Source organism: Pungitius pungitius, chromosome 12, assembly GCF_949316345.1.
Source record: "Pungitius pungitius chromosome 12, fPunPun2.1, whole genome shotgun sequence".
Classification (NCBI taxonomy): domain Eukaryota; kingdom Metazoa; phylum Chordata; class Actinopteri; order Perciformes; family Gasterosteidae; genus Pungitius; species Pungitius pungitius.
In genome coordinates this window covers 12459053-12472060 of record NC_084911.1, presented here as the reverse complement: position 1 = coordinate 12472060, position 13008 = coordinate 12459053, and the positions used below count along the sequence as shown (strand labels likewise).

Genomic DNA, 13008 nt, shown 5'->3' with positions numbered 1-13008 from the left:
CTTTGAATTCAGTAATACCCCTACTGAAGATTATTTCATTTTATCTGCTACATTTATGTGACTGTTACTAAGTAGTTAGTAAGTTTGTTAGTAAGTTCTCAATACTTCTTCCGCCAGGAATCTCTGGAAATTTATAATGCAATGTGTAATATAAATATCATGATATCAATATATGTAATTATCGTAAATATTGTTTGATAGTTTAACGCAATATTGGACAATACACGCATGAAGGCATAAGATACCCTTGGTTGGAGGACACCAAAGTAAGCAAATTAAAAAAAAATGAATCCAGGTATTTTTATGGACCCTTTGAAGTGGTTCCCTTTGTACGTGTATATTTTCCTTTTCCACGAATCCATCAAACAATACTTCCAAATACCCTAAAGCACTTTATATGATTTAACTCTCTCATTACTACATTTAATAATACGAACACCATTTCCCTCAAGCCCCTGGTAAAAGTCAAGTCTGTTTAGCTGCTGAGTGGACGATGCAGTCCAATAATCTGCTGTTCCTGCTCCGTCTCAGCCAATAGAGACTCTGTTGCCATCACCGCCTTTATTTTTAGCAAATTGTTCAGCACCACAGAAAACTACAAATATCCCTCCGCAAATTAAACTAGACCTCGCAAGGTAAACATAGAGCGAAAAACGGCCTAATTTTCTGATTTTTTTCGAGGAAGACGATAAATAAACATTTACAATGTGATGAGTGAGTTACCTTTGTGTGTATTTTGGTTGTCGTGTTCAAACCATATGCGCAGGTTAATAATACTACATGCAATGTGAATAGAGATGACGTTCATTCGTTTGTTGAAAAGGGAAGATAATGCATTATTTTCTTCCTGTGAGACAATAACGCAGCTGCTACGACAATTTGAAGAAAGTAGTCCCTCCGTCACGGACGTGTGGGCGAGTCACCGTGTATAAATACGCCGGGTTGTCAAACAGTAAAGTTTTCTGGACCTTCCATGCAAACTGTCAGCTGAAGAGAAACTGGGAAACCCTGTGGCCATCTCAGAGTTGGGGCAGGAGTTATGCCATTCAACAATAATAAGGAGAAGAAACATCTAGTGGTCAGCAATTGAATTAACGACTCTACACATTCGCCTCGGAATACGCACCGGAATTAAAAGAGAAACGCAGGAGTACAAGTGAAGCTCGTGCATCAGTAGGTGAGTAATTCAACACCAACTGGTGCATGAAATGGATCAATGTCATTTAAATACACGGCTACATCAAATACACATGCGTGTTCTTTGTCAATATTAATGTGAGTTGATGTTTTCCTGCGTGACAGAAATACTTTTCCTAGAATGAATGACCTCACTGGTTCAGCCATTGCTTGAAGACTCCGCTTTTGTTTATCGTCCTTCCCCGTTATGTGTTTGCTGAAGTGACCATTCTCTATGTCCGTCTCGCTGTCTCGGCTATTTTCTTGCACGTTAAAGCTGAGGAGATGCTCGGTAAGCACATAGTGTCCTATAGGATGTGTCCCCGCCTAATTAGCCTTATAAATGAATGTATAGCGAAAGCTTTGCACGAGTGTTTGCCGAACCAGTGTCCTTTCTGCTCCGGTGCCTTTTGACAGACATATGGCAGTGATCCCCAGGTGCACCCTGTTCCCTTGTTATCCAAGCTTGTCATCACACAGGCGAGCCTGGATGATGCATCTTCAGTCTCTCCCACTCGTTTTACCTCTACTGTTTGGCATCTCCTACATATATTCATACATCCAACATATTCAGGGTCAATAAATATCAATCTGGGTAATGAAAAATCCTGATAGTAACATATGCCGTTGTGTTGATGTTGTGTGCGCATGTGACCTGTCAGCCATGCATCTACATGTTGTACTTAACCCTCAGTTCTAATCCCATTGGCCTTTTGCTTTTCATCTATCTGTTGTGTTCCATCATTGCACATTCACTTGTAAAGCTCGCTGAGGATGTGCTGCTTAATAGATGACACCTGATGTGCAGTGGACACTTTAAGTCATGAGTTGGCGTAAACAAAAATAGCACTATATATGTTCTGCTGTTGCTCTGACCTGCAACATCAGCCCTGTAAACATGAATCTAGATCCTTTAGTCGCTGTAGCACAAATCTGCAGGTGACTAATACAAATCTGGCCATAGCAGTGGGCATATGATTCATGAACATGTAACATTTGGATGTTTTTATTTTTCATTCAAAAGGAAAGCTGTGGTTCAAATTAGATAATTTACTGCACTCCCTAAGCATCAAATCTGTGCTTATTAACTGAGGTGGTTCTTTGATGTCATTGGATGACATTGGACATCTTGTGCATCCTGCTGTTGCCTTTTTATGAGAGAAGTACCGCTGTAGGTAGCATTAAGTGATGATTGCCATTTCACCTGTGCTCAAAGATCCTTATTCTACAGTCACTTCTACGCCTCTTTAACTCTGCCACTGGAAAGGAATGTGCACCATTGACAATTCAAAATGGGGCCCTATTTATAGTGCATTAAGACCAATCCCCATCTTTGCCTCAATGTCACCTTTTTCATATAACGGGGGAAATGTAAATCTTCTCTTGTACCGTCACTCTCACAGCGGCATCCAGCCTGTGCAGCTTTATCTGTAATAACATTAGAATTGTCTTTATTCAGAGCAGTCTTCCTAATCTATGCTGCCAAAGCCCCATCTGGCGGGGGGTGGGGGTGTGTGTGTGTGATATTGCACGCACTGCATGGTGGGAAATGGTGTTCTGGTCAAAATACTGCCCTGCCATTTTACACCGCTTTCTTTGGGTCTTGTGGTTTTATTGTTTCATTTGTGTGACTGTGTGCTAGCATTAAGCAGGAGGGACTCGATGGGATTCAGATTATGAAGGATTTATGAAGCCCACAACACGGCATCTGTTGCATCCGTCAGGAGATCCTACAGTCGATGACACCAAAATATAAAACCTGCACGTTTGCCGTTTTATTGAATTGAAATAGTTGCTCTTCTTTAAAAGACTTTCATGTAGACTCTGTGAAACAAAGATTAGAGATCTGCACCTCATCACACATCTCACAAAGGGTGTTTTTGCTAAAAAACAACAACTTTGTTCAAAACTGTTATTGTGAGCTCAGTCTAGTTATGGCTACTTCAAAAAGGCACTTCACAACAGTCCTTTTTATTTGAATGTTTGCACCTCAGTGGTCAGAAATCTCTTTCCGTAGCATGTTAATCCAGGACCATTTTCGTACAGATGTGAATTTTTTTATGTTTATTTACCAAAGCTTATTTTTATTGGGACCAAAAGTACCTTTTTATTAATGCAAAAAAATGCAGTAGATCAAACAACTAAGCAAATGGCTTTAAAATGCAAGTTCTGGTATATTTAAGTGCAGTGTTGAATGTAATGTAAATATTTGCTTGCATGTAAAACACGATGAGCTACAAATACTTAGTGAGGTTTGTCTGCTCTGCTTCCCATGTCTGTAAACCTGATTAGTTCACGGGCGGGTAGCAGCTCCTCCTTTATGGTTTTTGATCCATCACCATTTAAATGACTGCTTTCCTCTCGTTTTCTTTTTTTTCCCTGCACAGCTGGGACCTGACAACATTGTTGCATAATTGTGACCACAAAAGACGGCCTGCGACGTGCTGCCCCCACCTTTCAAGGTGCCTTTACCATGGTGACACTAAGAGAATCGCACACTTTACAATAAGCCAGAGGAAAAAACAGTTCAGTTTGGTTGCCTGGGCTTTATTTTGACCACTTTGCTCCCAGGACGGTGCTAACCCGGTGCAGCCATGCATCTCGAAGTGAAGGTCGCCCTCAACTTCATCGTGTCCTACCTGTACAATAAGCTGCCCCGGCGTCGAGCTGACCTGTTTGGCGAGGAGCTAGAGAAGATACTGATGTCTCGTTTCCAGGGTCACTGGTACCCTGAAGCGCCTCTCAGGGGCTCTGCCTTCCGCTGCATCCACCTGGGAGCCCAGAGGGACCCTGTGGTGGAGTTGGCCGCCAAGAGAAGTGGCCTGGACACTGAGGAGGTACGCACAAATGTTCCTGCAGAGCTCAGCGTGTGGATTGACCCTTACGAGGTCTCCTACCAGATCGGGGAGAAGGGGGCCGTGAAGGTCCTCTACCTGGAGGACCCACCAGGCCTCTGCTGTGACAGCGAGACGGCCAAGGGGCTGGTCAGAGACTGTAAAGGGGAGGCGGAGGCGGAGGCGGAGGAGGCCAAGAGTCTGGGCTTCAACCCTGAAGCTCAGGTGTTCGTGCCAATTGGAAGCCAAGTGTCTCCCGCCCTCATGCCGTCGCTCTCTAGCTCCCCCACACCTCTACCGGCCCAGCCGGGCCCCGGGCTCTTCGCCTACCCCGGCTCCAGCACGCCCACCGACCCCACTGCCCACTCCTCAAACACCTCCACCCCGTCCCCTCCCACCGGCGGGCTGCCCTACCTCTCGGCTCAGCAGCCGGCCCCCGCTCTCCCCGCCGCCCGACCTCAGCCCATCACGTTCACCACCGCTAGCTTCGCCGCCACCAAGTTCGGCTCGACCAAGATGAAGAAGTGCAGCGGCGCCGGGTCGGCGGGGGGCTCGGGTGCCGTCGCGCCGCCGGCCCAGAGGATGCTCGCCCTCTCTCCCACCACCATCTCTGCACCGGAGCTGCTCAAGCACAAGCCCCTGTCTCTCTCCCTGCACTCCCTCGGGGGTCCCATCGCCAGCCAGCTCTCCCCCAATGCCAAAGAGTTTGTCTACCCAGGGTCCCCGGGCCACCTTTACTTCGACGCTGACACCCAGCCCTTGCACCCGCTTGCTAGCCCGTTCCAACCCCCCCACGCTCTCAACACCCATCTGTCCTTCGACCCATTCGCCAGCCCTTCCCCTGCCCAGAGTGTGGGCATCATTGGCAGCAACGGAGGAATCCCCTATATAGAGAAGCCGCCATTTGTTGAGGGTTTAGGAAGCTACAACCTGCAATATCCGAGCCAGCCCTTCCAGCCCGTTGTGCTAGCCAACTAAGCCTTCATTTGTAACAATACAAATTGTAGTAGGTGGATTTGATCAGTGATGCTCCAGAGTTTTTCATTTTTTTCTAAGAAATTGTTACCAATATAAGTTTTAACTACAGATTTAGAAAAACCCCGTCCACGGAATAATTCATGTGATTGGTTTTGTTCCTCCCCCAACCCTGCTCTCTAGGCCCTTTCTGTTACTCCTCATGTTCTGTGTATGTTTGCTTTGTCAGGAATGGATGGGAGGGGTCCTTTCTACCTTTAGTAGCCAATCTCCTTTCTTTTTTTTCTGCATTGAATGTTAATGTGAGGGACTTTTTTTTTTTTTTTTTTTCCCTCTCTTGACTTGTTGTTTAATGGACCCGGATCTAGAGTAGCTCCATTTTGCACTGCACTGTCATGCTGTGAAAAAGGACCTCGCCAAGTCCTGCAGGGAGCGACGGTGGTGGAAAAGCTCAGCACTGCGCTCTGCAATCTGCTCTGCCCTACTTGCAACAAATACAGTGGGGGGGGGGGCTTTGCTGTGAGTGTGTAGTCCTGCTCTGGTTAGTTGTGGTTGAGAGTGATGGGGAGAGTCATTGTTTGTACGTGGGCCCAATCCCCTTCAGTCACACCCGCAAAATCTGTCATCGCTGGGGTGTATAGATATATTTGAGGCAGTTTATCAGCCGGAATGAGCACATGGCAGGAGTTCAAATGAAGTGAGAGCAGATGAGCGAGTAGAAAGACTGCATCAGGGTGTAATGAAATGTGTTGCATCCCTCTGGGGAAACTGCAGCCGGGAAGGTCTGGGACACCTTGGTGAATGTGAATAACAAGTAAAGATTTTTTTTTTTTTTTAAGACTACTAAGGGATCGTTTAACATTTGTTTAACAAATGGGGAGACAGAATGCGAGCAAAAATGCACAATTCCAGTCGTGCGTGCGTGTGTGTTTGTCGAAAGGGATGCAGCAGTTGGATTGTGATAAATGGCTAAGCATGACTATGAAGGAGAGGTTTTCCCCTGCAGTAAGGGAGAGACGGAGATGAGAGAGAAGGGAAGACCGAAGAAAACTGATGAGAGAGAAGCAGCTCCAGGGCTGTATCGGCTCTGAGAGCGACACTTTGAAACCCAGAACACGTTTGTGGTGAGTTTAAATGCTATTGAAGCCAGAGGCACACACTATTCTCTGCCCACCCCCTTGTAATTCTTCAGTGATCTGTGGCTGTTAACAACTGGAGAAAACAAACAAATTCATAAAGTTGTTTTCCCAGTTATGTGAACAAAGATGCAAAAGTGGATGCTCTTCACTGGCTTTTCTTGATAGCTTGTCAGATCTCTGGAAGTCTGCTGTTGTGTAACAATGGTTTATTTGCCAGCCGAGTCCACGTGATTGTCGGTTAGTCACTGCAGGGAAGTGTAACACTCAGATGTCCATTTGAGCTGTCCAGCACTTTATTACTGGGCCCCTGAGGCCGTGTGTCGCCCACAGACCCGAGCGCTGGCACCATTCCTTTGCCCTCTGTTTGGAAATGGTTCATTTTAGTCCGCTCTCATGAAATGCTTTAGAGATTTAAACGGGAGCTTAATTTGTATTCAAGGGCATCACGCTGGTGACGAGGGGCAGTTAGTCTTGTCTCTTTTTTAGTTCAGTGTTTCCCAGGCAATGTTTTTGTATAAAAGGACCCACTGACCCTTGACCTGTGCTCATGATGGTGACCGCTTGTCATACGCATGCAAGTTTGTGGTTTTTTTTTTTTTTTTTTTTTCCAAGGGGAATGGGTGGTGAGGTACACATTGCGAGAGGGGAAAAATTTATAGTTTTATGTTTTGTAATTTATTTCTATATTTGTTTTTGCAAAATGATCACTTGCATTTGTATGAGTAAGACAAGTCCAGGAATATGTACAAAGTGTTTATGTTCAGATTCTTTGTTTAGTTTCTTACATGCTGAGGTTATTTTTTCAGAAAATAACATGAATATATGCAAATTGAGACAAAATAAAGATGTACAGAATAAAGTATTGAATGTGTATTGTACCTTGTGCAGCATTTGTCTAATAAGACGGGTAAATGTATTTGTTCTTCGAGGTGGTTTTGAAGCGTAAGCTCTGAATGTTTACAGTGGGTTTGTGTAGGAAAAGATGGCTGATATCACTTATTTCTCCCAGGGCAGCCTGACAACACTACTCCCATAGGCAGTATATTTAAACCAAAAATATTTTTCAGTGCAATGTTAATTTCCCCTTTTTATGGGAATTCAATGCATATTGGGGTCATCCCTTATTTTCTCCTCTAAAGAATTATGAATCTGGGGGTTTAACAAAAAAAACGACTAACATCTTGACAAACTGAACAACTCCCCTGTTTTAGTCTCCGGAGTACCTAGACCCACAGATATTTTGACCTCCTGCTTATTGCGCAGTGGGTCGTCCACCAGTCCTTTGGTCATGATACTATAGCCATATCCCAGACTTTGCTTACAGACGCTCAACCTTATCCAGTGCAATCTAATGCCATAATTTAAATGACCCTGAAGATTTCAATGGGGTTTCTACCTCTTTGCACCTGGGAGGAAAAAAAATGAACAACTCTCCGCTTCAGGAAGACTGTGTTCCAGCAGGTTCAGAAAGATGGAGGCAATGAATGTCCTGTGAATGTGATCAGTTAGTCAACTCTGGTTCGAATGGCCTGTGGAAAATAAATAACGACACTGCTTCTTGTTTTGTATTTTTAAAGACCTTTTTTAGCCTGATACGTGTCAAATGTCAACGTGACCACTTTTTGTTTTCCTTCCCATATTTGTCCAATTATTCCAAAGAAGGTCTGTTAAATTCCTTTGCCGTTCAAATGTGGCTGGTGAGGTGTCTGAGGATGTGAGGGATTACTGTTTTTTTGCCCTTTTTTATTTTTAGTTCAGAGCAAATGCTGATTAATTTTCCACATGAAAAAAAAGCAAATTGATGCTAAACGCAGGCCATGCCACAACCAGGGTCAACCGTCAATGAGGGGGAAAAACCTGTCCTTTTGCCTATGTGTGAGTTATTTTGCACATTGGGATAGTTCATTGTCATAAAAGTTTATTTTCTATGTAAAGTTCAACATTTAACATTAAAATAGTTAAGTCCAGACGTAATAGTTTTCTTTCTGCTTGTATTTTATTATTTTTCCTATTTTGTATCTGATCTGTACACCCTGTAGATCTGTCCTGAATCTTTCACTTCTGAAATGCAATGACCTGTTTTCTGTGCTCCCTCCCGGCCCCCAAGAATGGGGAGTTACTACTGCAGTTTCTTATTGTATCAGATTATTTTCTAAGTTTGTAATAAAAAAAAAAACAGATTGGCAAAAAGAAGCACGGAAAAGAAGCTGATTGTTGATTCTGGGTACTAGTCATGTGACCAGATGGCAAAAATCCTTCACTCGGTTACAGATGCTCCCGCTCACCTCTGTGTCTGTTAGATGGATGTTGTACATATTTCACATCAAACGCAAAGGAAAGACTGCCCCTGCGTTCCTGCGAGAAACCTTTTTATCTCGGTAAACAAACTCCAGTTGTGTTTGATCAATAATTCAAAGCGAATATGAAATTCAACACGGAGGAACCGAATTACTCCCCACTCACCTCAGCTGACCCATCCACAAGTTATTACTTGAAATGTCATCGTGTGTGTGTGTGTGTGTGTGTGTGTGTGTGTGTCATGAGTGCACTGGGCTGCGGTCTCTGTATAGTGACATGCAGTGGTGTGACGTGAACATGTCTGGGCTCCTCCTTGGCGCCCACTCTCTGCGTCCCAACTCCCTCCCTCCCTCCCCTTGACTCACATGTTTTCAACTGCATCCCCATTCTCCATAGTTCTGTGATCTTATTTGCTTCCCCCTCCCATCCTCCCTCCCTCTCCTCTCCTCCATCCATCCTTCCAGTCACCTGATTCTCCCCCCCACCCACCCAGTTTACAGAGCCCCTCCCTTGCTTCCTCATGCTCCTTTCTCCAAACTCACACACCCATCCCGCTAGTCTTTGAGGCTGCTGCTGTTACGCAATGTTGCTCCCTAGTGTGCCGATGTGCTCGTTACGCAACATCTCCGACTCCTCTGGAATACTGATGAGCAGCAGGGCAGAGACGATGGAGGGAGAGTGGAAAACATCAAAGCTGTGGGAAACAATCCCGATTGGATGGGTGATGGTGCATGTGAACATCAAGGAGGAGGAGGGTCTTCATCCGTCCTCCCCTCCTTTGGTTACCTCTGGTATCTTTGTGTTTCCCATTAGAGGTGCTGCAGCTGGTTGGCAAGGTCACACAAAGAGAACATATTTCACTTAATGCCAATTTATTCCAATTGCAGGGTATAAGATTGTTACAACATGGTACTGGAGTTGCATGTATCCTACACATGTTGAGGACAAAAGAACAACAAACATGTTTATATAAAAAAAAAAATTAACACTTTAAAGATCGCTAGACTTTCAAGGATATGTCATCGGTGTGAAGAACCCAGAGCTGGTGCCAACTGTTCGACCAGAAGCAAAAACAGAAGTTTGGACCTGCAGATGCTAATTGCAGCACCCTCATGCAGGGAAAAGTTGCCTACTGGTGGCACATAGCGACTGTTTATTTGAATACATGTCGCTACACACTGAGAGGCTAAGTTATGGGTGTAGCGGATTGTGACGCGCTGTACCAAAGAAAAATTCCGCTCCGATCCAATGATGCGTTTTGACAGGTTTATTGAAGTATTAGTCCAACATATGCATAACGTGCTCAACGTAAAAGAAAAATCACAACTGCAGCAGCGTAGCAAACAGCGGCGCAGCAGCAGCAAGCAACAATGTCAATAGCGTTCAACAAGCGTTAGCGATAGCGATAGCGATAGCGGTCAACAAAAATACGGCGTCCCCGTCACTCACCCTCCCTTTCCTCCCTCGCTACTTCCGTCTGTGCCTGCTATTATAATCAGTCCAAAAGTTACCGCCCCCAATTACGGTCATATGCAATTAACAAACCCAACAAATATAACAACCCAAGTGTCCCAAATATACACCATTAAACTCATATCCACTATCATTTTATATTAGACAGAACATATATAATAATCACCTTCGTGGCTCCTACACACCAGCCCCTAATTATTAAACTACTATTTAATAATTACACACAATAGGAGTCATGAAATAATTAAAATAAACAGAATACATAGCTCCATTACATTCTTCTTCTTTTTCTTCTTCCGGTCTTCCTTATTTTGTGAGAGGTCAGTCATTAGGGCCAGAGGTTGCCAGCACATAGCCCTGTGATCTGTGTTCACCACAGTCACTATTAGTCAAACGTCAAAGTAAAGTCATAGGTCTATTCAGAAGTCTAGGCCTTGTCATCTGCCTCACCTCGAGGATCGGCCTCCTGCAGCAGGCATACCTTGGTTATAGGCCGGATCAGGCTGCTACTCTTAGTCTTGACACGCACCTGACGCACAAAGCCCCTTCGGTCCGGAAAGGTTTGTAGGACTCGTCCTACAACCCAGGAGTTACGAGGTACTGCACTGTCCACTACAAGCACCAGATCCCCAGGAACAAGGTTTCGCTTCGCTCCTGACCATCTCTGCCGCTCCTGCAACTGAGGTAAGTACTCCTTAACCCATCTCTTCCAGAACAAGTCTGACATGTACTGGACCTGCTTCCACCTCCTGCGTGCATACATGTCTGCTTCCTGGAAGATTCCTGGTGGCAAAGATGGTAATGCCTTCAAAAGCAGCAGGTGATTAGGTGTCAACGCTTCCAGGTCATGAGGATCCATGGAAGCTTTCGTTATCGGTCGACCATTGATAATAGCTTCCGCCTCACAGAGAACTGTGTGAAGTCCTTCTTCATCCAAATTTTGCACATTCAAGGTGGAGTTGAGGACTTTACGGACTGATCGAATCAACCGCTCCCAAGAACCACCATGATGGCTGCCAGTTGGAGGATTAAAGGTCCATTTTATCCCTTTCTGAAGTAGTACGTCATTAATCTGCCTCTGATTCCACTGGTCAATGGATACTTTCAGTTCTTGTTCTGCTCCTCTGAAATTCGTCCCATTATCTGAGCGCAATTCCCGTACTTGACCACGTCTTGCTATAAAGCGCCTGAGAGCATTTATGAAGGCATCGGTGTCGAGTGAAGGTGCCACTTCAATGTGGATTGCTCTTATGGCCATGCAAGTAAAAATTACTCCATACCTCTTCACTACACTTCTTCTGCTCCTCACCTCGAAGGGTCCAAAGTAGTCTACTCCTACCCGAGTAAATGGGGGTTCATCTGGAGTCACCCTTTCAGATGGTAAATCTCCCATCAGCTGAGACACTGGCTGAGCATTCAGACGTCGACAGCTCACACATTTGGACAGAACACTCCTTATGGCTGTACTAGCTCCTGAGATCCAGTACTTCTCACGCAGCTTGGACAACATGTGGTTTCGCCCGCAATGTCCCACTTCTTGATGGACGTGTCTCAGCAGAAGGGTTGAGATATGCAAATCTTTTGCCAGTATTACGGGATGCTTAGCTTCCGCTGGCATAGATGACCTGCTGAGCCGTCCACCAACTCTCAGAACCCCATCTTCCAATAGTGGGCAGAGCGTGTGGATGTGACTGTGAGCTTTGACACTTTTGCCTTTTTCCAGCATGGCGAATTCCTCTGGAAACCTTCTCCTTTGGCTGAATTTAATGATCTCCATCTCTGATTGCTCCAACTCCTCCACTGATAGACAACTTGAGAGTGTCTTCCTCTTGAAAGTTTCCATATCCCTCTGCGATGAGAGTCGTTGCTGTTCTTCATCCAATCCTGATTTTTCAAGAACCACATTCAACTGTTTCCTCTTCTGACAGAAAGATAAGAGCAAAGTTTTGAATCTCAAGATCCAGGCTACAGACTTTCTCAGACGGATCCAAGAGCTGAAGTGGTGGATCATGCAAGACACTGCATCAGCCTCCTCACTGGCCTGTACAGCATTCACTGTGGTTTCCTCCTTGACTTCAGGGTCATCTGTGGCTAGTCGCTGAATACCCTCGGGGTTGACAGGCCACTCACTCTCTGATTGAAGGAGAAAACGAGGCCCTGACACCCATGTTGCATCCTTGACAAATAAAGCACCTTTCACACCCCTGGAGGCAACATCAGCTGGATTACTAGCTGATCCAACATACCTCCACTGAGATGGTTGGGAAGCCTTGCGAATTTCTGTGACTCTGTTGGCAACAAAGACTTTGAACCTGGATGTCTCATTTCTGATGTATTTGAGCACCGAGGTGCTGTCGGTCCAAAACACAGAGTTTTGAAGTTGCATGTGCAGCTCTCTCCTCCACAGTATGTCCATGCGACTGGCCATGGTGGCAGCGATGAGCTCCATTCGGGGGATGGTGGCCGGTTTCAATGGTGCCACCCTCGCCTTTCCCATGACAAAAGCACTGTGCACCTGTGATTGTGTATTTCGTGACAGCAGGTAAGTCACCGCTCCATAGCCATCCTCGCTTGCATCACAGAAATGATGTAATTGTGCTGTAGTCACTTCACCAAAATCTAATGGTTTCAGACACCTCATGACGTTACATTTCTCCAACTGACGGAGTTCATCTAGCCAACTTGTCCACTCCTGCGCCACAGTCTGGGGTATGACGTCGTCCCAGCCAAGTGCTCTTCTACACAGATCCCTTAAGATCTTCTTGGCAGACAAGACAACAGGACTCACGCTCCCAAGAGGATCATATATAGAGCTAACCGTTGAGAGGATTCCTCTCCTAGTGAGTGGTCTGTCCTTAACAACAATCTTGAACTTAAAAGTATCAGACTGAATGCACCACTCCACACCAAGAACTCTCTCAATGGGTGGCGACTCTTGGTCCATGTCCAACAATTTCACGTCTTTGGCTCTGTGCTCTTCAGGTATTGCATTTAGGACATCACGCCTGTTGCTTATCCACTTCATGAGTCGGAACCCACCTTTGGCACAGACTGCGATGAGCTCATGATAAAGAGATACAGCTCTTTCCTCTGAAGCCACGGATACAAGGCAG

At 45.3% G+C, this 13008-nt stretch overlaps 1 protein-coding gene across 1 annotated transcript; it reads left to right on the top strand.

Moving 5' to 3' along the window:
* The first annotated feature begins 912 nt into the window (after positions 1 to 912).
* Positions 913 to 6995, top strand: LOC119220759 (protein Tob2). The gene is made up of 3 exons (XM_037476988.2): positions 913 to 1177; positions 3564 to 3638; positions 3748 to 6995. Exon 3 carries the CDS (start codon positions 3771 to 3773, stop codon positions 4986 to 4988), a length of 1218 nt encoding a protein of 405 aa, XP_037332885.2. The 5' UTR covers positions 913 to 1177; positions 3564 to 3638; positions 3748 to 3770; the 3' UTR covers positions 4989 to 6995.
* The last annotated feature ends 6013 nt before the right edge of the window (positions 6996 to 13008 follow it).